The 27,022-nt window shown below is 42.1% G+C and overlaps 2 protein-coding genes across 4 annotated transcripts in view; one reads left to right on the top strand and one right to left on the bottom strand.

Annotated features, from left to right (window-relative positions):
- Positions 1-14,968, bottom strand: part of LOC139382486 (glycerophosphodiester phosphodiesterase domain-containing protein 5-like) — a 111,693-nt gene extending 96,725 nt beyond the window's left edge. For both annotated transcript variants that reach the window (XR_011628645.1, XM_071126563.1), the window contains exon 1: positions 14,622-14,968. The gene's annotated coding sequence lies outside the window, so the exon portion shown is untranslated. The remainder of the gene's footprint in view (positions 1-14,621) is intronic.
- A 6,155-nt stretch (positions 14,969-21,123) lies between these two features.
- Positions 21,124-25,258, top strand: LOC139382438 (serpin H1-like). Of its 2 annotated transcripts, XM_071126486.1 has the most exons (6): positions 21,164-21,301; positions 22,125-22,168; positions 22,833-23,452; positions 23,596-23,694; positions 23,807-24,039; positions 24,207-25,258. In XM_071126486.1, the coding sequence occupies exons 3-6, from the start codon at positions 22,870-22,872 to the stop codon at positions 24,507-24,509; spliced, it is 1,218 nt and encodes a 405-aa protein (XP_070982587.1). In that variant the 5' UTR covers positions 21,164-21,301; positions 22,125-22,168; positions 22,833-22,869; the 3' UTR covers positions 24,510-25,258. The 2 variants fall into 2 exon arrangements, with proteins under 2 accessions (XP_070982586.1, XP_070982587.1); XM_071126485.1 differs by lacking the exon at positions 22,125-22,168 and having other exon boundaries at positions 21,124-21,301.
- Positions 25,259-27,022: the final 1,764 nt, after the last annotated feature.

Raw genomic sequence — 27,022 nt, 5'->3', positions numbered from 1 at the left:
ACCAGGAAGTGGGAAATCTGAGGTTTGTAGTTTTTCAACTCTTTGCCATTCCAATATACAGTGTAAATGGGGTCATATTGCACTTCCTAAGCCTTCCACTAGATGTCAGTCTTTAGAACTTTGTTTCAGCCTTCTACTATGAAGGGGGAGAGAATGAGAGGGGATTGAGCCAGGTGTCTGGCAGAGTGCCACAGGCTCGTGACGCACGGTCACGAAAGAGTTAGCTCTCGTTCCATTGCTTTTCTACAGACATGGGAATTCTCCGGTTGGAACATTATTGAAGATTTATGATAAAAACATCCTAAAGATTGATTCTATACTTAGTTTGACAAGTTTCTACGGGCTGCAATGGAACTATTTGAACTTTTCGTCCGACGTTCGGGTGGACCTGCATGCGCGTTTGGATTTGTTTACCAAACGCCCTAACAAAAGAACCTATTTGGACATAAATTATGAACTTCATCGAACAAATCAAACATTTATTGTGGAACAGGGATTCTGGGAGTGGATTCTGATGAAGATCATCAAAGGTAAGTGAATATTTATAATGCTATTTCTGACTAATGTTGACTACACAATATGGCGGATATCTTTTTGGCTGCTTTGTTGTCTGAACGCTGTACTCAGATTATTGCATGGTTTGCTTTTTATGCAAAGTTTTTTTGAAATCTGACAGCGGTTGCATTAAGGAGAAGTATATCTCTAATTCCATGTATAACACTTGTATTTTCATCAACATTTATGATGAGTATTTCTGTAAATTGATGTGGCTCTCTGCAAAATCACTGCATGTTTTAGAACTACTGAACGTAACGCACCAATGTAAAATTAGATTTTGATATAAATATGCACTTTATCGAACAAAACATACATGTATTGTGTAACATGAAGTCCTATGAGTGTCATCTGATGAAGATCATCAAAGGTTAGTGATTAATTTTCTCTCCATTTCTGCTTTTTGTAACTCCTCTCTTTGGCTGGAAAAATGGCTGTTTTTCTATGACTTGGTGGTGACCTAACAATCGTTTGTGGTGCTTTCGCTGTAAAGCCTTTTGAAATCAGACATTGCGGCTGGATTAATGAGAATTATCTTTAATATGGTGTAAAATTCTTGTATGCTTGAGGAATTTTAATTATGAGATTTTGTTTTGAATTTGGCATCCTGCACGTTCACTGGCTGTTGGCGGGGTGGGACGCTACCGTCCTACAAATCCCAGAGAGGTTAAAAACAAAAACTAATTAAGAAAACTAAAATTAAAAAATTTAAAATAATAAAAAACTAAGTAACTTCGGGTCACTTTTGCCGGTCCCAAGCCCTGATAAGAGGAGGAGGGTTGGAATTGTGACAAAAAAACAAGAAAATCGACAGACGAAAGTTCATTTGTAGTTCTAAACATATTTAGGGTGTTTAACTCACTTTTTGCCTCTCCCATGACATTATTCCTCTCTCCTACAGCGTCCATCACAATTACATGCACATGGCCAATTATGCAAATTAGGCGATGACGCAATTTCACGACTTTTAGGACAGCCAATAGCTACTTTCCTTACTGAGGAGTTGGCAACACTGCACCATGCAATGCACCCTGGCCTAAAGAGGCAGACAAATAGGAAAAATGTGCTAGACCCTTCGTTAAATTACACATTTCCTCGAGGTAGGAATGTCGCAAAAATATGATAAATGGCTCATTTGAGAAAAGACACCCTCAAGAGTTATGAGATCAGCCAGTATTGAAATCTGACATGTATGATAGACATTTCCGTGATCTAAAAGTCGTATTCCTATTAACTTCCAGTGTAGTGGGACTGACTTCATCACGGTTCTACGTCATACCTGCTGGATTTCTGCCTGCTTGAACACCAGTAACTCAGATACACATGAATTAACCCAGGGAATCGATAGATCATCACTCAGAGATGCACAAAAACAATATAACATTCAAAATGGGTGAACCGTTCCATTAATGATCATTACCCTCAGGCCTTTTAGAGGATGTTGCTGCCTGCAGGCTTGTCTGAGACCTGAGGCCTTCCTCACCATCAACCAGGCCTGGTGTAATATGAGATACTGGCAGGCAATCTCCATGCAGAACAGAAGCAAGTCTGATGTGTTCTAACACTGTCCTGCAGACCTGTGGGCAAGGCTGGCTGGCACCTGCCTCTATTGCTGCTTCTCTACTATACCAAAACTGACAGCAGGTGTAGGCCATCTGGGGATCCCTCCTCTCCACCTGAGTTTCATATCAAGAAAGTATGTCTTCTATACTTTTTTTGCAGTCTCAAGAAGCTATGAAAGTATGTTCCGTGTGGTTGGTTTTTAGAACACTTTTAGATACAGAGGCTACATAGCTAGAGCTATTACAGTGCACTAAAGGATACTTAGTAATACTCTCATCACTCAGCCACGTAATTGTCTTTGTAAAATGACTTGTTATGGACCATGAATTTTTAGGGATGAAATTAAATCCGAAATTATACTTATTTATGGATACTCAGGACATACTAGATAGTGGAATGGAGAGAACTCATTAATTATGCTATGGTCCATTTGATAAAACTGCAAAATATATAGTAATTCGTAATGTGTAATTGCAACAATTTGCCCAGCTGCTCCAGGACAGACACAGTAGGCCTACTGTTTGGTAAGAACGCTTTACAATTCCCGATACGCTCTTCCCAACGGGGCGGTTCGCCTCTCATTTTGACCTTTCCCCCACACAGCTGGGGATTCTTACCTAACAAATCACATGGATTCCTGCTCTTTTACAACAAAAAAGGCTCTTGGTTATGCCAGCAGAGAACCTCTGTCAAAGACTGTAGAGATGTATCTCAGTGGCATGGTTATACCTCCACATGAAAAATAACCCCTATAAAAATATTTCCCTTTTAACTGCCTCTAGTTTGTTGGCTGAAGCAGCTTCTCAGATGAAGGAGCAACATAACCAGGTCCTCTGTCTGAACAAACAGTGCTTTGACTGGCCGATCTCATATTGCATACACTTCCACCTGGGGCGCTTCCTCAAACCTTGTCCTGTCTGCCTCACACAATGTTCCCCGTATCATGCTGGTGTTGCCTGCTCAGTATTAAAACAATGGCTCAGCTCTCCCTCCCAGTCTGTCCGGCAGGTCGACGTAGGCCTGTGAAAGTAATTCTGGTGTTGGCTCCTAATCATAGGTGCTGATACAGTGGCCTGGAAAGGAAACTGCTGACAAAGGCCTCTGTGGCATGCAGACACAGGAGGAACTATTGTTGAGTTGTGTGAACGAACAAACACCATCGCCATTCTCATTAACTCATTGTGTGCTCTACAGTACAGCCCGTGTTTTACTGTACTGAACGTAGACGCAGGCAGTATCCAGGCAGGTGCCATCTGTATGGATGGGCAAAAGATGGTTGGTCGGTACGGTAGCCATCTGTCGGTTGTTGGCATCACACAGAGCTATGACGTTCTCCTCACAGAGTTGAGGTAGACAGTCAGGGACAGACAGGCAGACAAGCCCAGCCTGTTAAGCAGTCCTTCTCCTTGAAAATCTCTTTCCCATATAGAGAGAGCTGGGGCGCTACTGACTCTTTTAATCATTGGAAGGTTCGTTTCATGCTTGTTTTACAGGATAAACATTTGTGTCCGCAAAGAGAAGGAACACTGTTGGCTCTGACTCACCATATGGTTAGACTAGTGTTGCCTTTCACCGTGGGGGTATAAATATGACATCATTGGGTTCCTCTTGCTTTGAGTCTCTATGGAGACTAAGTAAACATGTCAATTAGCGATGGGGGGGGGGGGGGGGGGAAATCGCAATACATACAGAAACCGAGATAAGCGTGAGAATAGCAATACATATCGTATTGTGATAATATCGTATCGTCCCTGGCAATTCCCAGCCCTTATGCCAATGATGTTCAAAGAAGATTTAATTGCTAGCAATAAGCGGGGCAAAATCCTTACTGATCTAATCAAGTAAAGGAATCATCATGCTTCAGTACAGCTGGCGCCTCAGCTAGTGCGCTCAGCTAGTGCGCATACTCCCTTAAGACCATGACTTGAAAAATGAGGGAAAAGCGGCAATAGTACCGTTTGTCCATTTAGAGATGCTGCAGCCAGTATACACTTTCCTCAAACTCAAGAAATCATACAATGGTATTGAGGAGTATACTACCTCAGAGGCTTCATCAATAAGTGCATCGATGACATCTTCCCCACAGTGACCGTACGTACATATTAGGGATGCGCGATATAAAAATCGGTAAGCATATCGGAATTGGACGATATTAGCTAAAAATGCCAGCATCGGCACGATGTTAAGTTTTGCACATCGGCGTTAAACTTATGTCAAAGCTGACGGACATACCCATATAATGTAGGTAGATGACAAGAAAAATACAGTGCTACACAGAACAAAAGCAGAAAAACACTAAGCACACACTTCCAACAACTAAAAAAGTTCAAGTCGAGCAGTCATTTGAAAGAGTAAGAACATTTCAGCGAAACACCTCAAAGGCAAAATCCATTAACACCAAGATAATGAAATTCATTGCTCTTAACAATCAACCGTTCTCTGTCGTGGATGATGTTGGCTTTTGCCGACTGGTCGAGTACGTCAAGCCTCGGTACACACTGCCAAGTAGGCGCTATTTTTCCAGATGTTGCCCTACTGGAGTTAAAGTATTGTTGAAATGCATATCCCTGAGCTACTTGCTATGGACGTCACTGCTATTAGCTTCACGACTAACATTTGGACCAGCGATGTCAGCCCCACGAGCATGCCGAATCTGACAGCACAGTGGGTCGATGAGGATTTCATACTGAGGAAAGCAGTATTGCATGCTCAAGAATGTGCTGGTTCTCATACCGCTGCTGCCATTTCAATGGCATTTGAGAACATGAATACACTCCTAGCTCCATTTGAACAACTCACTTGAGAAATAAGCTCATCTACTGTGTACGCAGCAGACGTGATACAATCAGTAACGGCATTGAAATGCCTGCTCAACAAAACTGCCGACACAGAACGTGGGGTTAAAACTTTGGTGGCGTACCCGAGCACAGAGAGCACAGCTCCTATCCCAGCATCGGACGCATCCACCTCCACTATGAACGCCAAAGAGGGATGAGCCAGCACAAGAGCCGAGGTAAACAGAGCCCTCAGGTGACTAAAAGCACTATCCGCCTCAGCTGTCCACTGCAAGCGCACCGGGCCCCTCTTCAGCAGTGAGGTAATGGGAGCTGCTACCTGACCAAAACCTCAGATAAATCTCCGGTAGTAGTTGGCAAACCCTAAGAACCGCTGCACCTCTTTTACCGTGGTGGGAGTCGGCCAATTACGCACGGCTGCAATGTGGTCACTCTCCATCTCCACCCCTGATGTGGAAATGCGATACCCTATGAAGGAGACGGACTATTGAAATAACAGGCATTTCTCAGCCTTGGTGTACAGGTCATGCTCCAAGTCGACCAAGCACCTTGTGCACCAGGGACACATGCTTGGCGCATGTAGCGGAGTATATTAGAATGTCATCAATATACACCACCACACCCTGCCTGTGCAGGTCCCTGAAAATCTCATCTACAAAGGCTTAGGAGACTGACGGAGCATTCATCAACCCGTACGACATGACATAGTGCCCAGAGGTGGTACTGAAAGCCATCTTCCACTCATCTCCCTCCCGGATACACACCAGATTATAAGCTCTCCTGAGATCTAGTTTGGTGAAGAAGCGCGCCCCGTGCATTGACTCAATCGCTGTGATCTGATTCAGACCCCAATAGTCAATATTCGTGGGCAGACCTCCCTCCTTCACAGAAAATAAACTCAAGGAGGCGGGGGAAGGGGAGTACCGAATGTATCCCTGACACAGGGATTCGGAGAAATATGTTTCCATAGCCTCCGTCTCCTCCTTTGAGAGGGGATACACATGACTCCTGGGAAGTGCAGCGCCTACCAGGAGATCTATCGCCTGAATCGGCATATTCAGGGGGAATGCGCACAGTGGAGACCTGGTCTGGACTATCCACCGTAGTAGCACCAACGGAAACCCCTAAACAACTACCTGAGCACTCTCGCGACCACCCCGGGAGATCCCTCTGTGGCCAAGAAACAGTGGGGTAATGACAAACTAACCAGGGTAGGCCCAGCACCACAGGAAACGCAGGAGAGTAAATAATGAAGAGACTAATTCTCTCCGTATGACCCCCCCTGCGTCACCATGCCCAAAGGAGCGGTGACCTCCCTAATCAAACCTGACCCTAATGGTCGACTATCTATGGCGTGAACGGGGAAGGGCACATCCACGGGAACGATGGGGATCCCTAAACTATGGGAAAATGATCTGGCAATAAAATTCCCAGCCGCGCCTGAATCGACGAGCGCCTTATGCTGGGAAAACTCAGGAAAAGTAACAAACAAAAACATGTGTGCAACAGAGGGTTCTGGGTGACACCAGAGTGTCCTGAACCAACACGGCACCGACCGGCAGTGTGACCTCTGCAGCCACAGATGGTACACTGTGAAAGCCCCGCCTCCGGTCTCCCTGTGCGCAGCACCTCCAAGTTCCACAGGCACCAGAGCGGTGGTGCTGGGAAAAGGAATCGACAGAGTCCGTGGGTGACCAGCAGGTTATCCAGCCGAATGGACATGTCCACCAGCTGGTCGAAGGTAAGAGTGGTATCCCTGCAGGCCAACTCCTGACGGACATCCTTACGCAGGCTGCAACGGTAGTGGTCGATGAGAGCCCTGTCATTCCATCCCGCTCCGGCGGTCAAGGTCCGAAATTCCAGTGAGAACTCCTGGGCACTCCTCGTCCCCTTCCTCGGGTGGAACAGACGTTCACCCACCGCTCTACCCTCGGGAGGGTGGTCAAAGTCTGCCCGGAAGCGGCGGGTGAATTCCGTGAAGTCATCCAATGCCGCATCTCCTTCTCCCCACACGGCGTTGGCCCACTCCAGAGCTCACCCTGAGAGGTACGAGATGAGGGCGGACACACTCTCCCTTCCCGAGGGAGCTGGATAAACGGTGCTCAGGTAGAGATCCAGCTGTAGCAGGAAGCCCTGGCACCGTGCCGCCGTCACATCATACTCTCCAGGAAGGGCGAGACCGGGTACAGGAGTAGTGAGGACCCCTGTTGTGCTGGGGGAGGTACTGGAGGACCTCCCTGTCTCTCCCAGCGATCCATTGTCTGAACGACGCGGTCTATGGCGGTGCCGAGATGGTGAATCAACGCTGTGTGCTCCTGGACGCGCTCCTCAACTCCGCTACCATAGGTACCTGCTCCTGCTGACTCCATAATGGGTGTGGTATTCTGTCAGGTATGTGTAAATGGCTGCAAGGGAGTCAGGCGCAGGAGAGCAGATAGTGTGTAGCAAACGGAGCCTTTTATTTCAGCGAACCAAAAGTACACGGCACAACGAAAACACGAAATACAATACGGGTTGACATAACCCAGCGCAACCAGACATACGTGTGCATACATGAAACAGATAAACAATACCACACAAAGACATGGGGGGAAACAGAAGGTTAAATGCACAACACATAATGAGGGAAATGAGAACCAGGCGTGTGGAAAAATGAGACAAAACAAATGGATCGGCGATTGCTAGAAGACCGGCGACGTCGACCACCGCCTGAACAAGGAGAGGTATCGACTTCGGTAGAAGTCGTGACAATATCCACGCACATTGACTCTGTACCGGTACCCCCTGTATATAGCCTCGTTATTCTGTTACTTTTTACTTTAGTTTATTTTGTAAATATTTTCTTAACTCTATTTCTTGAACTGCATTGTTGGTTAAGGGCTTATGAGTAAGCATTTCTCAGTAAGGTCTACACCTGTATTTGGCACATGTGACAAATAACATTTGATTTGATTAATTTTGCAGTTCTTGCCAAGGAGATCTTAGTTGAGAAATTTTACATATAAGATGCTTGGTGCAGTATTTCTCAAGGAAAAAAAATGTGCATGGAAACTAGTCATCAGCAGCAAATACTTTATTGAAGAATCCCTACTGTTGACCGATCACCGACGAAGGGGCATAGACCAGCTTGCCTCGAGAAAAAAGTGCCTGAACAGCCAAAAAAAAAAAAAAAAACTCTGTTTTTCACAATTCCTGACATTTAATCCTAGTAAAAATGTGTTGTCTTAGGTCAGTCAGATCACCAATTTATTTTAAGAACGTGAAATGTCAGAATAATAGGAGAGAGAATTATTTATTTTCAGCTTTTATTTTTTTTCATCACATTCCCAGTGGGTCAGAAGTTTACATACACTCAATTAGTATTTGGTAGCATTGCTTTTAAATGGTTTAACTTGGGTCAAACGTTTCAGGTAGCCTTCCACAAGCTTCCCACAATATGTTGGGTGAATTTTGGCCCATTCCTCCTGACAGAGCTGGTGTAACGGAGTCAGGTTTTTTGGCTTCCTTACTCGCACACACTTTTTCAGTTCTGCCCACAAATTGTCTATAGGATTGAGGTCAGGGCATTGTGATGGCCACTCCAATACCTTGACTTTGTTGTCCTTAAAACCTGTTGGTGTTAGGTGGCAGTATTTTGGGAAAAAAAACATTCCCGTTTGAAACAGGATATTTTGTCAGGAAAAAATGCTAGAATATGCATATAATTAACAGCTTTGGAAAGAAAACACTAACGTTTCCAAAACTGTAAAGATATTGTCTGTGAGTATAACAGAACTGATGTTGCAGGCGAAAGCCTGAGAAAAATCCAATTCGGAAGTGCCCCAGGTTTTGAAAGCGCTGCGTTCCAATGACTTCCTATTCAGCTGTGAATGTACCATCAACGAGCTTACGCTTTCTACGTATTCCCCAAGGTGTCTACAGCATTGTGACGTAGTTTTACGCATTTCTGTTGAAGAATAGCCGTAGGCAGCCACATTGCGTAAGTGGTCACATGGTGGCTCCGAGAGAGATTCGAATTGTCCCGAATGATATATTATCGAATAGATATTAGAAAAACACCTTGAGGATGGATTCTAAACAACGTTTGCCATGTTTCTGTCGATATTATGGAGCTAATTTGGAATATTTTTCGGCGTTGCGGTGACCGCAATTTCCGGGCGATTTCTCAGCCAAACGTGAAGAACAAACAGAGCTATTTCGCCTACAAAAATAATATTTTGGGAGAAAATGAACTTTGGCTGTCTACCAGGGAGTCTTGTGAGTGAAAACATCCGAAGTTCAAAGGTAAACTATTTCATTTGATTGCTTTTCTGATTTCTGTGACAAGTTTGCCTGCTGCTAGCAAGGCATAATGCTATGCTAGGCTATGATAAACTTACACAAATGCTTGTCTAGCGTTGGCTGTAAAGCATATTTTGAAAATCTGAGATGACAGGGTGATTAACAAAAGGCTAAGCTGTGTTCCAATATATTTCACTTGTGATTTTCATGAACAGGAATATTTTGTCGGAAGATTTATGTCCGTTGCGTTATGCTAATTAGTGTCAGATGATGATAACGGTCCCGTTCACGGGATGGGGTGTCACTAGAGGTTGACATTTTGCCACAACTTTGGAAGAATGCTTGGGGTCATTGTCCAGTTGTTCTGGGATTGATATGCAGTTCTCGCACCAAAGTATGTTCATCTCTAGGAGACAGAACACATCTCTTTCCTGAGTGGTATGACGGCTGCGTTGTCCCATGGTGTTTATACATGCGTACTATTGTTTGTACAGATGAACGTGGTACCTTCAGGCGTTTGGAAATTGCTCCCAAGGATGAACCAGACTTGTGGAGGTCTACAATTTTTGTCTGAAGTTTTGGCTGATTCCTTTTCATTTTCCCATGATGTCAAGCAAAGAGGCACTGACTTTGAAGGTAGGCCTTGAAATACATCAACAGGTACACCTCCAATTAACTCAAATTATGTCAATTAGCCTATCAGAAGCTTCTAAAGCCATTACATCATTTTCTGGAATTTTCCAAGCAGTTTAAATGCACAGTCAACTTAGTGTATGTAAACTTCTGACCCACTGGAATTGTGATTGTGAAGTGAAATAAGTGAATAAGTGAAATAATCTGTCTGTAAACAATTGTCGGAAAAATTACTTATGCACAAAGTAGATGTCCTAACCGACTTGCCAAAACTATAGTTTGTTAACAAGAAATTTGTGGAGTGGTTGAAAAACAAGTTAATGACTCCAACCTAAGTGTATATACATTTCCGACTTTAACTGTATATGCATGAACTCTTCCGAACGGTTTCGTTTGGGAAGCGTGTGGATGCCTTAAGACAGGCTGTTTGCCTTTATACAAAAACCAAAGATAGAAGTCATATGATTGAAAGTACTATACATAAGGTGAGAATTTCAAATCCCCAGTCTAGCAGTGGTACTGACGCCCCCATATCACATTATTGTCCTCCAGTGGTAGTGCTAAAGGGGTGTGGTTAGGCATGCAGTGACCCCGTCCTTACATTAGGCCTACACATTACACCAGGATACATGGGGGGGTCAGAAAGAGGGTGTGTCTTTACTGGAGGTAGGGTGTCAGAGAGAGGGTAGGTGGTGGAGGGCTTAACTCCCACGGGACAGGCTGTAATAATAGGCTCGCTCACCATCTTCCGCTCCCACATGTTAATTAGGATAATACCACACTGCCATCTCATCTCGACTGCTAAACATGCAGTTTACATGCAGCCTTAGTGATAGATGTAAGACCAACAGCAGATCTTGACTGTTGCCTTTCTCAAGGAACACACACTGGCTATTAAAAAAACGATGGCACCATTTATGGAATAAACATTCCTCCGGCAGTTTATGCCCCCAAGAGCAATTAAGCAAGCAAGATGGGCTGCATGATATTCTTAGACAAAGAAATGTTGAGAACCGCACCAGTGCAAATGGACACAGCTTATGCTCGAAATACATAAACAGTCTAAGAAAAGGTTCCAGATATTAGAGTCCATCACGTAACATTTCATGTCATCTTAACATTTGTATTATGAGCCATTTATAAATAGGTTAACAGTGAAAGTGACTCAACCTCTAGTCAAGGAGTAGGCTGTGGGCACCCCAATCAGTGTTTGGTGTGTACACATGAAACACATAATAAGAATAACTGTTGAGGACACAAGTGCATTCCATGGAATGTTCTAGTCCATTTTCCTGTGCCTGTCCTAGCCAGACTGCTGCAATAATGCGGAGTTCTCCATAAAAAATGTCAAATTTCAGCATTTAGACACCAATATCTATGACTGATGTTTTTAAGTTCACACTCACCAATAATACAAGACATCTAGTCTGTCTACATCAGAGTGTAGAGAGATTGACACTCACCACTCAGGTTTTTGATGCCAAAGTAAAATGCATTGCCTCACAACACACGTCAGTCAAAGTTGATAGCATTTTTGACAGAGCATAGATAGCAGACGACAGACACCATTCTGTATACTTCTGGCCTTTCTTTGGACATTGTGTTAACTAACCTCCAGATGAGCTTCAATGCCATACAACTCTCCTTCTGTGGCCTCCAACTGCTCTTAAATGCAAGTAAAACTAAATGCATGCTCATCAACCGATCGCTGCCCGCACCTGTCCGCTTATCCAGCATCACTACTCTGGACAGTTCTGACTTTAGGTATTTGTAGTTGTCCACATATTCTAGGTGTCTGGTTAGACTGTAAACTCTCCTTCCAGACTCACATTAAGCATCTCCAATCCAAAATTCAATCTAGAATTGGCTTCCTATTTCGCAACAAAGCATCCTTCACTCATGCTGCCAAACATACCCTCATAAAACTGACTATCCTACCGATCCTTGACTTCGGCGATGTCATTTACAAAATATCCTCCAACACTCTACTCAGCAAATTGGATGCAGTCTATCACAGTTCCATCTGTTTTGTAACCAAAGCCCCATATACTACCCACCACTGCGACCTGTATGCTCTCGTTGGCTGGCCCTTGCTTCATATTCGTCGCCAAACCCACTGGCTCCAGGTCATCTATAAGTCCTTGGTAGGTAAAGCCCCGCCTATTCTCAGCTCACTGGTCACCATAGCAGCACCCACCCGTAGCACGCGCTTCAGCAGGTATATTTCACTGGTCACCCCCAAAGCAAATTCTTCCTTTGGCTGCCTTTCCTTCCAGTTCTCTGCTGCCAATGACTGGAACGAATTGCAAAAAAGAAAATTATAATATATATATTATTTTTTTTCACTGAAGCTGGAGACTCATCTCCCTCACTAACTTTAAGCATCAGCTGTCAGAGCAGCTCACAGGTCATTGCACCTGTAAATAGCCCATCTGTAAATAGCCCATCTGTAAATAGCCCATCTGTAAATAGCCCATCTGTAAATAGCCCATCTGTAAATAGCCCATCTGTAAATAGCCCATCTGTAAATAGCCCATCTGTAAATAGCCCATCCGTAAATAGCCCATCCGTAAATAGCCCATCCGTAAATAGCCCATCCGTAAATAGCCCATCCGTAAATAGCCCATCCGTAAATAGCCCATCCAACTACCTCATCACCATGTTGTTTTTTTGTTCCATTGAACCCCAGGTTCTCTACTTGCACATTCATCTTCTGCACATCTCTCACTGCAGTGTTTAATTGCTAAATTGTAATTAATTTGCCAGTATGGCCTATTTATTGCCTTACCTCCCTAATCTTACCTCATTTGCACACACTGTATATAGATTTTTTATATTGTGTTATTGACTAAACGTTTGTTTATTCCATGTATAACTCTGTGTTGTTTGTGTAGCACTGCTTTGCTTTTATCTTGGCCAGGTCGCAGTTGTAAATGGCAACTTGTTCTCAACTGGCCTACCTGGTTAAATAAAGGTGAAATAATAATAAATATTTTTTTTTTAATAGCATACCTTTAAAAAAAAAAATCTGCGTTTTCCACTTAGTACTGGCAGGTTCACACAACCTTATTTATGATTTCCTCTGTGTACATATCTGCAGTTTGTTTTTATGCATTTGAAATTCGCCATACATCAGTAAAGGCCGCTGATTGGCTGAATACTCAGGGCACGAAGTGGTTGGAGTTGTCAACAAAGCAGCAGGACAGAAATATGATGCCAAGTTTTTGAACTACTCGTAGTTGCTTTATGTATCTACTCAAAGAAATCTGTGCATTTGAAAAGCATAAATACACCCATTTCACTTTTGCTTGTCAAAAACCAAACGCTCACTGCAGCACATTCTGCCAGTGTTTTGAACAGATTAGATTATACTATTTAGAACGAGCAGCCAGCAAACGAGTGCACTAGGTAGAACGCAACAACCATGCAAATGCAATAAGTGAACACACATCTAACTAGCTAACAATGTCACAAAGCATGATGCACTAGCCAGTTAACTTTCATTTTGAAATAACTTCAAAATGTCAGAGTTAGTCAGATATTAGTTTTGAAAGACATGAAATTAGTTTTGAAAGACATGAAATTGGCATGGGAGCTAGCAAGCTACCAACTAGCTAGTCGCTTATCAATGGTAGATCGACTGGTTAATTATTCAAAATAAAAAAGTTATAAAATAAGCCAAACAAATATTTCTGCTTCTCAAAATTACTGTAGCTGCCTAATTCATTTTATCATGCTTTGTGATACACCCGGTTTAATACAGTTGTAGTCCACATGTCGCCCTGTCACATAGCTACATTCGAACCTGATGAACAACATGGGGGGGAAACAATAAACCACAGTCTTGCTTTTTTGTCCTACCAGATCTGCCATGAGAAGGTTCTAGATAGTGTTCTAGTTAGTTGGATGTAGAGGTCTGGTTTATCAGTTATTTATTTACAAGTTCATTACAATTAGCTTTTTACTTTAGCGCCATCTGTACCTGATAGAGCAGATCTAGTCGTGCGGAAGTAAGCCGTATGGTGCGAGATAAATATTGGGAGGGAGACTAGAGCTAGCGTAACTAGGCAAGTCAGTTAAGAACAATTCTTATCTATAATGACAGCCTACCCCGGCCAACGCTGGGCCAATTGTGCACCGCCGTATGGGACTCATAATCACAGCTGGATGGGATACAGCCTGGAATCAAACCAGGGGGGGGCAATTACAAGTGGAGCGCCGCCCCAACGCCCAAATGGGAGGGCCGCCAATGCCATACCACAATTCAGAGATGCATGTGAATTAGGGTATGTGCATTAGAATAACAGCCCCCCTTTGACTATGTTTTACTGCTGCTTCATACATCTGGAAGTGAAACAAACTTGCATGTTCAAGAATAGTTTAATTTACTGCCATTGATGCCAGATATTTGTCTGTAAATTGGACAGATGAAAATGCCTGTATAGGTTGGTTGTCTGAGGTGGTGTGTAGCCTATAAATAGATAAATAATACATCCTTAGTTAAATATAGTCGTATTTTCTCCCAATGCAGTGAGGGTTTTCCAACCATAGGCTGTCTCGCATACACGGGCGTCTCCTTTGTAGCCTATTAGGTTCATTCGAGGTGTGAATTAATTAATATTTCATGATTAAGCGTGCCATGCATGTGAGCTTCTGAAGTTACAACATTTACAGAAATAAAAATGCAACAACTTCTGCTGTGTTCCTTTTCAACAAAAAACTACTTTGATACCATGACATGGCACCCACTTACTTCAACTGCTCATATAATCGCTTGGATATGACAACACTTACCTTTATCAATTATTTCAGGCTTTTTCTCCCATGTGAAGTTGTAGGGATATTTTACGAAGTCCTCAGACCAACTGTCCTCACACCACGCGACAAATGGGCTGCTGTCTGCGTCAAACGTGTTGAGGTGGGTGGCCACCAAATGTTGTCAAAAGGAAATGTGTCCTGTCACAATAAAGGAAAACCATTCAACCCAGAGTTATTCTACTAAATTCAACCTCGTGGGTTTATGCTACATTGAAGTGTGTATCAGTTTAACTTCGTTTTCTCAGTAAATATTCCAAGGTTAGAGTCTTCTGAGGTTAATGCAAGCCTTGCCTATGAACACCGGGAGAGAAAATCAATCGACTGAGTACCAGTGGGCGGAGTTGTAGGTTTTATTTTAAAGCGAAAGAGCGTCACCCATCTTCCCGGCACGCGACGTCTCCCATTCTAAGAAGCCTGAAAAGGCTGAAAAACAAAGGATGAGGTAATGATCATGTAAAAGTAATCAAATATAGCTCCATAACCCACATCATACACACAGTAAAATGCTATATATAGTGGGTCTGATGGGGCACGGCCAAAAGCATCACTGACTCAATAGCAATCTAATAAAGAAAAAGTGTTAAAACAAGTTGAGACTGTTGGTGGACAGTCAACACCACCCAGTAGACTAGAGGAACAGGAACCCCACTGCTGTCACAAATCTGAATCTGTCACTACAGCCATGAGCATTTATTCAGATTGTGGGAGGGTGAAGAGTGTGAATCCAAAAAAAAGCAATTATACAGATTTTTTTTTTATGTGCACATGGCAGTTTTTATACCTTGGTTTCTGTGGTAAATGTGAATGAAAAACAACTTTTCACTTTTGATCATGTTTTTTATACACATCCCTTGTCCATAATGTAGACGTCTCTGGGATTTTCATTGAAGAGGTAAGGGATGCTGCTGTGACTGAGTCTTGTAACGGTTTAGAGAAACCAAAATGAACTGTAGATGATACATGTGATCTGCACAACATACCAATACCAATTGTACATACCTTTGTCTGCCTACTGGTCAGTATACATGCAGACTCAGACACACACAAAAGTTCAGTCATCTGCACCCAATGCAGCTGCAGCCTTTAACATATTCTTACCTCTTTGTTGATTGATATCCATTGAATTGTGTCCATTTTCTGTTTTAGAAAATGGACAAAAAGTCAAATAACACTACCATTTCTACAAAGATATAAAAAAATAGATGGTATAATCACAAAACAATATACATTTAGATCAAACAAGGGAGAAACCTTACCTTGAGGAGATCTTTACATTTTTCTCTGCCTGCTCCTGCTGTCATCTCAAATCCAAATGTTTAAGTTGGGCAGTTAGGTTCCTGCAAGAACCCCCACCAACTAAGAAGGTTCAAGAAGGTTCCTCGATGAACCCCACCCCCTTTGGGGTTCTTGGAAGAACCTTTCGGGTGCATTTTTCAGTGCCAAGAACCCCAAGGTTCTTCATGGAACTTTTAGTATCTTAGAAGAACCCTTGTTGGACCCCACATTCTTTTAGTGTAATATCAGGTGCTAATAAACTGTCAGCTCTCTTCATTCATTATGTAAAACTTTAATGTAAGGATTTTTTAAAATGTAGATTATGCAACTCTCAGGGCAATATTATGTTGTTTTGTTTGCATAATTGAGGGTAAAAAAAGGCTTGTGTCATTGATTCTCACTCACCCAAACGGAACTTACTGTCGTTAACAGAACCGGGCTTTGATAAACAGTAGCTTCTGTTCTGGTTGGGGCTCAGCTGTTAATTTCATACCATTTAATCTCTGCCCAAGTTGATTCTAGCAATTGCACACATCCAGATTTCCCACACAAAGAATAGCAACATTAGAATGCCCTAAAAAGTGCAGAATAAAATTAACTCTACATTTCATAGTATATGTTTTATGTTCATAGTGTTATAGTTTTCATCATAATTAAGGCCTGATGTTTTTTCCTGACCATGTTACCTGATCAGGAAAAACTCTAGGCACTAGTTATAGGTGTAACTTTCTTTCTATCAAGTAGTTGAATCTGTGGTTGGCATGACAGTACATCCCTATCTCAAGCGGAAGGGGAATTGTGACCAGAAAATAAATATATATTTCTATGTATCACTAAGGAAACAGAAAATGCTTTCATTGCTATCATTCTGACGTCAATTGAATTTGACAGAGGGAGAACCTTGAATGAGAATTGCACAGTGATTGTTGTCAGGACATGTACAAGTGTAATTTTATGGTTGGCACCCAAAATGATTGAACTTAATTTTAGTACTGTAGTAGTGTAGATCCTTTATGCATCCATCTGGTTCATTTATACTTTGTAATTCTCAATTAGCAAGAGAGTGAACAACCCACGGATAGAAGTAATGGAAAATGTATGATTTAAGTCCAATTAATCTCTTCATATGAAATGATGCATGACAGCCAGCGGATCATCCATCCACATTTCAAACACACACACGCACGCGCACACATACACACACACACTCACACAGGGCTCCACTTCCAGGCTGGGAGTGTGCGGATGCACAGAGGAGGGGAGGCAGCATGGTGTTTGGACTACTTCCTGTGACATTTGATGTGTGAGGGAGCAGCAGCAGAGTAGCAGACACCCTGCTCTCCCTAGGCAGGCATTAGTCAGAGGCTCCAGCTGGTTTGATGATTCTGTACATCTCTCCTCCAAAAGGCCAAGCAGCAGGAAGGGTGGCTGGGTGATAGAGGTACTGGGGCCATCACAGACTGGGGTCTTTGTACAGGTGAAGGTGTGTGAAGCAAGGTCAAATTAGGATGTAACAGCTTGCGGCCACTCAGGTGATGGAGAACTGGGCTCTTTTTCAATCGTCTTTCCTTAATACCTTGCATATTCTCCCCTGCCCTCTTTCTCAAAATGCATTAGAGGAGAAGATCCAAGGTTACTTGACTGACCTTCTCCTCCAATTGGATCACAATTGCAAAGACTTATTACAAAGTGTTGTCTCTATCTCAGTTCAAAACTTTCAACTTCAGATCAGACAAGGCGTTTATTTGTTTTGACCACCATCCAGTGGCTATGTGTAGAATGGCATGGGATTCGTCTCATTGTGAATGTTTACAGGTTCACTTTGACACGTCTTTAATCCGTATGCTTATCTAAATAGGAAAATAAACAGATGAATTAGTATGAATAAATAATAATAAAATATGAAGTCTATATTTAGAAGATAGATAATGAGAATAGGAGTCCAATCAGAACTAACCTCAGGGTTATATTAAAGCCACAACAAGATTATTTCAATTATTTTAAAGTGCCAAAATGTGAACTCAATTAAAAACTAGATCAACTTGAGACTCCCTCAAGTACTGCACTTGCACAGTGAAAAGGAAACTTAGTTGCCGTTTGGGAAAATGTGAATCTCTTTAGACCACCAGAGGGCCTGCTAATCAAATAGCCAAGTATTACGAGCCCTTCCCTTAGATTACCCTGTTATACGGTCTTTGTCCCACCTACAGGCAGTCATTAATTAGCCTATTCTGTCAGCCCAGCACAGACACAGACCTGAAGAGGAGCAAAAGTTAATCAAACCATAATTAAGACAAATCAAGTTTATATGTAATGTTCAAAAGTTTGGAACAAGAGCTGGATGTTGGAACAAAATGAATGATTCTAAGCAATGGAAGTTTAGTTACTTCAACTTGACAGAAATATGCAATAGTTGTTTTTTCAATGTATTGTTGTTGGTCAATGGTTACACATACTATCAACCACAGTATAAAAATATATTGACATGGAATCAAAATACCTCCTATAACATAACGAGTTTATAGATGTATTATTCATCGTAGACTATTCACGATTTGTGAATTGCATTATCGTGATACATTTGCTGATTCTTTAATTACGCTGCTCTTTACATATCTACAAGACCTAAAGGTAATGCTTCAGAAATGTACATCCTGCAGCATCGTGGAAACATCACTGAGGTCTTACATCATATGTTCGTCTTGGCAGCACCACCCAAGCTTCCTTTAACTCAATAGATCCCTTGTGTCTGTCATATTCGCTGAGTGAAGGTACAGAATCCTGCATAGCGGTAGTGTTTTACAAGTCCAATCATGTAGAAACACAAAAACTCAAACACAGAAAATGCTGATAGTGTATCTAACGTTCAGCATGGGAGCAAAATGACCGTTTTTTTTTTACCCTTTTTCTCCCCAATTTCGTGATATCCAATTGGTAGTTACAGTCTTGTGCCATCGCTGCAACTCCCGTACAGACTCAGGAGAGGCGAAGGTCGAGAGCTGTGTGTCCTCCGAAACACAACCCTAGCCTTTCAACCCTGTGGGTTAAGTAAGAAGTAGTAGCACCCCCTACGGCTTTTTATTTCATATAGAAGTGCTGTGTACAGAGGTACAGAAGAGCAACAGAACTGTATAACATATGTCCCTATCTCCACCAGGCGTAGGTCTACTTGTCGCTACATCGTTTCACAGGAGTCTCAAGTTGTATTACTCCTATGTACAGGATACACATGGTATACACTGGCCAACAAAATGCTTTCTTGAAAGTTTCTTCTCGACAATAGAACAACAATAATAAATAATACAAGATAAGAATACTAGCATAAAGAAAATGGCTCAGTAGTATAGAATATACATTCTTTCACAGGAGCACCTTTAAGTCCATGTTGGTCTGCTGAACTAAAATGGAATATGCACTAATGAGGCCCTGGTGAGTTTTATAGTCCTCACTCAAAAACAAATCTATTGTTACTCTGGATAGGGCCATCTTTGCATGTATATTAGTTCCATTGGGGATTGGACCAGGCTTGATTGAACTAGGCCTACCCTGCCTCATGCAGGGGATGAGGAATTTCAGAGTATTTGACTATTAGAATAAAAAAACGAAGCCTGGGGGAGCGGGTGGGGACATGGGACTGCGGCATGGGTATGGTAGCGGAGTTGTGTTTGTAGAAGCCTCAGGAACATTCTCCCCCAGTATGGATCAGACTCCCATACTCCCGGCCTCCTGCCTGGTAGCGCCGGTCATGTGGGAGCTGGACGCGGACATTGAGCAGGCATTGCGTACAGAGCCCGCTCCCCTCCAGTGTCCCGTCGGGCGTATGTACGTTCCGTCTACTGTCCGTGACCAGTTGATCTATATGTCCAGAGGGGTCGGAGGAACCTCCCGCACCTCAAATTCCTGGAGCAGACCAGCCACCACCGGCCTGAGGAGAGACACATGGAACGAGTGGTTAATACGGTAATCGGAGGGAAGCTGTAACCTGTAACACACCTCGTTCACCCTCCTCAGGACTATGAATGGCCTCACAAACCTGCAGACCCAGCTTCCGGCAGGGCAGGCGGAGGGGCAGGTTTCGGGTCGAGTGCCAGACCCGGTCCCCCGGTGCGAACACCGGGGCCTCACTGCGGTGACGGTCCGCAGGGGGGTGAACTTGGCTGGCCTCCCATGTCTCCTCCGCGTGCCTGAACCAGTCGGCCACCGCAGGAGCCTCAGTCTGACCCCGATGCCACGGCGCCAGAACCTGATTAAATGCAGTCTTTCTGCATTGTGAAGAGGGAAAACCCAGATATTCACAAAGTTTGTGATGAATGACAGGTTGTTTCTTCATGCAAAATAGATTTGGGGTTTAAAATTCAGTTAAGCTGCTTTATTTTAGGGGTTTAGTGAAGGCGGGTAATTTTTTACCCTTAGCACATGGGGAGTATACAGAATGTTAAGACTACACAAGAGTTAAGACAGGGCTGCAAAAAGAGGAGGGGAAAATATGTTACATCCACAGTGGAATGATGTGATTTGGATATCGAACTGATGGCATCAGAACTACATTTCACTATACCTATTTAAGAGATGTACCACATGGTACCAGTAGAATTTCAAATTGTAATTCAATAAAAGGTTACTTTTAGTTGAAATTATGTAAAAAGTGGTTGCAGTTGCTTGTATTGAGACTGGTGAGGACGTGTTTAGGTCAGAGCTTGATTTCTAGCTCGTTTACAGCACTGTTGCTATAGCTCCTGCTCCACAACCCCCATCCTGAACAAGCCTGCAATCAGCCTGGGAAGACGTGGCAGTATGGGGGAGGGGGGAGTGATGAGGAGGCTGAAACGAATTACTTTGACAAACTTCTAGTAACTATGGTTACAATTACTGTTATAAAAATCGTGTGGAATCCCTTCCATAATCATTGCTTTTGAACAGGATTATTGAAAATACAAATCATGCAGACAGTATGAGCATTGTGCCCAATGTACTCATTCACAACTACAAGAGGAAGCCAAAGGGATGTCATCATCACTGACATGCACATATCCTCTGTTGAAAAATACACACTATTGTACTTTACCCATATATACTGTGCTGGTGAATGAGAGTTAGAAAATGTGTGAAAGTTTTATATGATGAAAGCTGTGTGTGGGATTGAGTCAGCCAGCAGCATTAGGACCATGCAGAGGACTCCAGCAAATGGATCCAGGGGGGGTCTGACGTCTAGGATTCCTAAGGAGAGCCAGAGGTTTTCATTTGCATACCCCATTCCCAACTTCCAGAAGTTTCTTTTCTGTGGGATATATAGGCCGGAGTAAAAATAATAAGAACATCAATCGACAGAGGAGCTAACCCAAAGAGTGATATCTGGAAGAGGTCGTGCCAAGCTGTGCCAGGTAAGGACTGGGAGAGACTGGGAGAATGCTCAGTTTTAACGATGTTTTGGGGGGAAAGCTGTTGTTTTGTTTTAATGGTTTAAAGTAAAAGTACTGCATGCATTTAGGTTCTGAAACTATTTTCAACATAACTTTGTAGAATTTGGTATGTAATTCTGATTCAGGCACTCTTGCACAATCTTTACGTTTAATCAAACGGCACATATACGCTATTATCTCAACTGTTTGGTGAGAACTGGAGTAGCTGATAGGATGTCGCATTGATGTTCATGCAATTTATCTATAAAGGGTATTAGATATGGCAGTTATAACTGTATTTTGAGATAATATCGTTGCTTGATGATGCATGTCGATTATTGGGTTACAGTTATTCAATAAATGAAGAGAGAAAATGACAAATCATTGCATTAACTTCATTGGGGATATTATTTGATTGTGGGTAATTGCACATACAAACAAGCTGACTTGTTAGTTACATTGCATATATGATTTTGGGAGTGGTGGGACGTTCATAGCGGTGGGAAGTCATTTGGGGTGGGTGCTGCGATGTTTTCTAAAAATAAAATAAAAATTATGGAACAAAGACTTTTCCTGCGCTGCAGACGGCAAAACCTGTGGATCATGCACTGATCAATAAAATACGTTTTACATGTGTGTATGCACGATATACCTAGCTATGAATCATTATTCAAGAAAATATCAAATTCAAGAATGACCCTTATTTTCAAAGAAATGTTATGAAAAAAAAAAGCTCCATGTGGGTTTGACTAATGCTTTATCACCTGCTGTATGGAGATTATCCCATGCACCTCTTTTCTTTCAGAATGAAAAACGAAAACCTTGGCATCAGTATGAAAACATTTCAAGGTATCCCAAGATGATGCAAAGATATACAAAGTGAAAAATGCTAAATAAGGGAAAACCAGCTCTACTGCCATGTTTTTGAAGGCAGAGAAGCAATTTACAAGTAGTCGAAAATCAAAGGATTAATAGTTGTTAGACGTATCCTGCGGCTGAACATTTGCTCCTTTTTTATTTAAAAAAGACTGTGGGCTTCTGTTCACGGGCAAAAAGTACCCGCATAGGTTCTATGTGGAAATTCATAACAATGTGCATTAATGATACCTCTGGGAACTTCTGAATATCACATTTTCTTTTAGAAATTGTGAATTTATACTTTTTTCATTGTTCTACAATGAATAAGAACACAGAGGTATACAAAATACACCTTCAGTCAGAGCCCAGCACACTAGGGTGCTGCTATAGCTCAAGTGTTCTTCAGCTGCTGACGTGGCTAGAAACATGGCTGCCTGAAATTGGAAGCCATTCATTTGTGCAGCCAACCCTGCCCTCTTCTGGGTTCAACATTGTAATTTGTGGTGACTATTGTAATTTAACTGCTGAATAAGTGTCCTCGGTCTAAAACTACACTCCAACACTTATTTTCTACACAATCATAGACCCTTTTAAAACAGTGGCCTCAAATACCAACACAAAATTCCTACATTCTTGTATTTTTGTCTGCTTTCAGGCTTCTATAGCTGCTCAAGAACCAGAAGAAAGACAGGATGTGGGTGACCGTCGTAGCTCTGTGCCTGCTGGCCATTGTGGCCTATGGAGAAGACAGGAAGAAGCTGAGCAGCCACGCCACCACCATGGCTGACCAGAGCGCCAACCTGGCATTCAGACTCTACCACACGGTGGCCAAGGAGAAGGGCCTTGACAACATCCTGATATCCCCTGTGGTGGTGGCCTCCTCCCTGGGCATGGTGGCCCTCGGGGGCAAGGCTTCCACCGCCTCCCAGGTCAAGTCTGTCCTCAGCGCTGACGCCTTGAAGGATGAGCACCTGCACACAGGCCTGTCAGAGCTCCTGAATGAGGTCAGCTACTCCAAGACCCGTAATGTCACATGGAAGATCAGCAACCGCCTCTACGGCCCCAGCTCGGTCACCTTTGCCGATGACTTTGTGAAGAGCAGCAAGAAGCACTACAACTATGACCATTCAAAGATCAACCTCAGGGACAAGCGGAGCGCAGTGAACTCCATCAACGAATGGGCGGCCAAGTCGACAAACGGCAAGTTGCCTGAGATCACCAAGGATGTGCAGAATGCTGATGGAGCCATGATCGCCAACGCTATGTTCTTCAAGCGTGAGTAGAGTTCTTCAAAAACACTCTGTAGCCTAGTAGTTAGTACCTTCCGCTACTGCTATTACTGTTGATATTGGGGAGTATTAAACAGTGAGCTTGTGAGATGTGAATATCTTTAGAAAACAAACATCCTCTGTCTACAGCTCACTGGGATGAGAAGTTCCATGAGAAGATGGTAGACAACCGTGGCTTCCTGGTGACCCGTTCATTCACAGTCTCTGTTCCCATGATGCATCGCACTGGTAGGTTTCATTAACCTTTTGAATAGAGACATACCATACTATAAGCCTTAATATAAGACATTATCAAGATCAGTTGACTCATCTATTCTTATCTCATGACTGTTTTCCACAGGTCTCTATAAGTTCCATGATGACACAGAGAACATGTTGTTTGTGCTGGACATGCCCCTGGGCCAGAAGCAGTCCAGCCTGGTGTTCATCATGCCCTACCACCTGGAGCCCCTGGACAGGCTGGAGAAGCTGCTGACCCGCAAGCAGCTGGAAACCTGGATGGGCAAGATGGAGGAGAGGGCCGTGGCCATCTCTCTGCCCAAAGTCAGTGTAGAAGTTAGCCACAACCTCCAGGTAAAGACAACATTGCGACTATATTGTTTTCAATAGATTTAATGGTTATTAATGACTTATCTCATAATCTATGAGTTAGCTCGCAAGCTTGACTATGAAAGAACATATTTGACCTACATATAAACCATTTCTCCATGTTTCACTCTCTATTGTACTCTTCTCTCCAGAAAACTCTTGGTGAGCTTGGTCTGACTGAAGCTGTGGACAAAACCAAGGCTGATTTTTCCAACATCTCTGGCAAGAAGGACCTGTACCTCTCCAATGTGTTCCATGCCTCTGCCATGGAGTGGGACATTGAGGGGAACCCTTTTGACACCAGCATCTTCGGAAGCGAGAAGCTGAGGAACCCCAAGTTATTCTATGCTGACCATCCCTTCATCTTCCTGGTGAAGGACAACAAGACCAACTCCATCCTCTTCATCGGCAGAATGGTGCGACCCAAAGGAGACAAGATGCGTGATGAGTTATAATAGTTCATGGATGTGAGTTACGGTTTACTGATTGAATCATGCCAGGAAATGGTATGTGTATCATGGTATCACTGTTACCTCAAGAACACATTCCAACAGGTAACCTGTGGACTGAATAGCTAGGCCTACTAATGTATCACAGACACATTAAGCACTCTCAGGGAACAGGAGTGTATACATTTGAATGAATGCTGTTTGGCCTTTGCAATGTGCCATAATGAATAACATTGTTAAAGTCTGCATTTCAACACATTTCAGGAAATAGCCAAACACCATAAGTGCCTTTATAGAGTACCTGAACATTGAATAGCAGATGACCTGACAGCATGCTTATATTAATTAGCTATGATTTCTCAGATTTCTGCCTTCCATAAAATCAGACATATTCCACCATTATTTTCACCAGTATGGGTTTGGCTTCTCTCTTATTTTGAGTTTGATCTGTGTGTTTACTTGCATTATCTTTGTTTAAAGAGAAATATTGTTGCACAAGCAAATTTCATGACATACTATCTTCCACTTTCCAACCAGCAAAGTACATTTATCAGGCTTTCACAGTTTTTGCCTTCCAGCTGCACTGAAACTGTTCCTCTGTACTCTTTGTTTTAATTGAATTATCTATGCCATTTGCCAATCAAACTGTGTGACTTTATGTTGTAGGCATTTACCACAAAACCTTGGAATGTTGCCATGATTCAATGTTGTGTCCTTTTTTGACTATTTTTCAATAAAAATAAACACAAAATGAACTTTGTGTGTGATTAACATTCAAAGTTGATAAGTGTAAGACTCTGGTCAGTTTTGTCTAAGCATACTGATACATCATGATTAAGAAAATATTAGATTTAACATAAGGGGCCATAATCAGGATATAAGCCTCTGAAATTAACTAAATTGTGCAGTGAGTATGCAATTGTGTATCTAACTGTCTGTGTTCAGTGAGGAAAATGATAACAATCGTTCCAGTCGGCCTGAGGGTGAACATTCCTCTGTCTCCAGAATGGAATGTGGAGAATCTTTCGTGGGGGACCTTTACATAGGCTAACTTTTAAACCTGCCAAAGGCACACAATTCCAAAGGATTCCCAAACCTTACAGGCCTTACCTATTTAACACATGAGTTAGTACTGCCGGAGCTTAATATAGAGATCATTAAGATAGGAAATCCCCATTAAGAAGATAATCAACCTAGCTGGGTGAGGTTGTAGTGCAGGGTTAGCATGGTGAGACAGGGAGAAGATCTACTCAACAAGGAAGCAAAACTTATGACACATCTCTATTGTCAATTGAGACCTTAGACACGAAACTGTTCATCAACCATCCTAAATAATTATGAAAAACAGACATTTTGTAGAATATGGGGTGTTAGAAACAAAGTAGTCTTTCATCATCACGTTCCCATGAACAAACAATTTAGAGAGTAATGGACAAAGGTGATGGAGGACAGAAAGATCAAGAGATGTGATCTCACCGCCATCTTCTGGCAAATAGAGCAACCACGTGGATAACACTTTCCCTTTCTTTTTGTCTAGAAGAGCCAAAGAAATTATTGTAACCCAGTGTCATATGCATACATATAAATAAAACCACAGTGATTTATTTAATTATATATATAATATTTACATGAGTCTTTGTGTCTCATAAATATTCAAGACAAATAACATATAATGAATGCATCTTTACGTTTCTGATTACGGATACATTACTGATTACTTTATTTTTTATGTAACTGTAATCAGTAACAGATTACATTTTTCAACACTGTGCATCTTAAAAATGTATGTTGCATACTGTACATTATTTTAATTAATTGTTCTCTTAGTCTATTAAATAGATGAATTAATATACATAAGACACTAAAAGCTTACCAATATACTGTATATCATCAAACAACCATATGCATATATCATTGCTCATGTTATTTGGTACTGATCTATACATGTTTTTACCTGCATAGGTAACCCTAAAGTATGCGCTCATAGTGCTTGTAATGGACGCTCATTCATTGTCATTCATACAAGTCATACCTTCAACCAAACAAAAGATAGTACGCTTATCAATGAAGTCATCGACATTGGACATGACAATTCTTTACTTGTCTTGTCTATTGAGAATCACTATACCCAGTGGCTCCAAATGCCCCGCTTAAAAATGGCAAGACTTTTTCACAGAAATATTACATAGACAATCTATAACAAGCGGATACAGCATGCATATACATTTTTTTTGAATTTCTAGAGGTCAATGTAACACAGAAATCCACAGTTCAAATTAAAAATGGAATATATGTGTCTGTCCTTATTTATTGCATTGTATCATTGTCCCCAAATAACACTATTTTTTTCTCATACAAACAAACACATGATTAATATAGGGAATTATTTATCTATATACCAATCTACTGACAATACAGATAGATATATATACACTACCGTTCAAAAGTTTGGGGTCACTTAGAAAAATCCTTGATTTTGAAACAAAAGCTTTGTTTTGTATGTTAAAATAACTTATTAA

The sequence above is a fragment of the Oncorhynchus clarkii genome, chromosome 24 (assembly GCF_045791955.1).
Source record: "Oncorhynchus clarkii lewisi isolate Uvic-CL-2024 chromosome 24, UVic_Ocla_1.0, whole genome shotgun sequence".
Classification (NCBI taxonomy): Eukaryota; Metazoa; Chordata; class Actinopteri; order Salmoniformes; family Salmonidae; genus Oncorhynchus; species Oncorhynchus clarkii.
The sequence above is the reverse complement of the archived record's forward strand: the minus strand, read 5'-3'. Positions and strand labels throughout refer to the sequence as shown.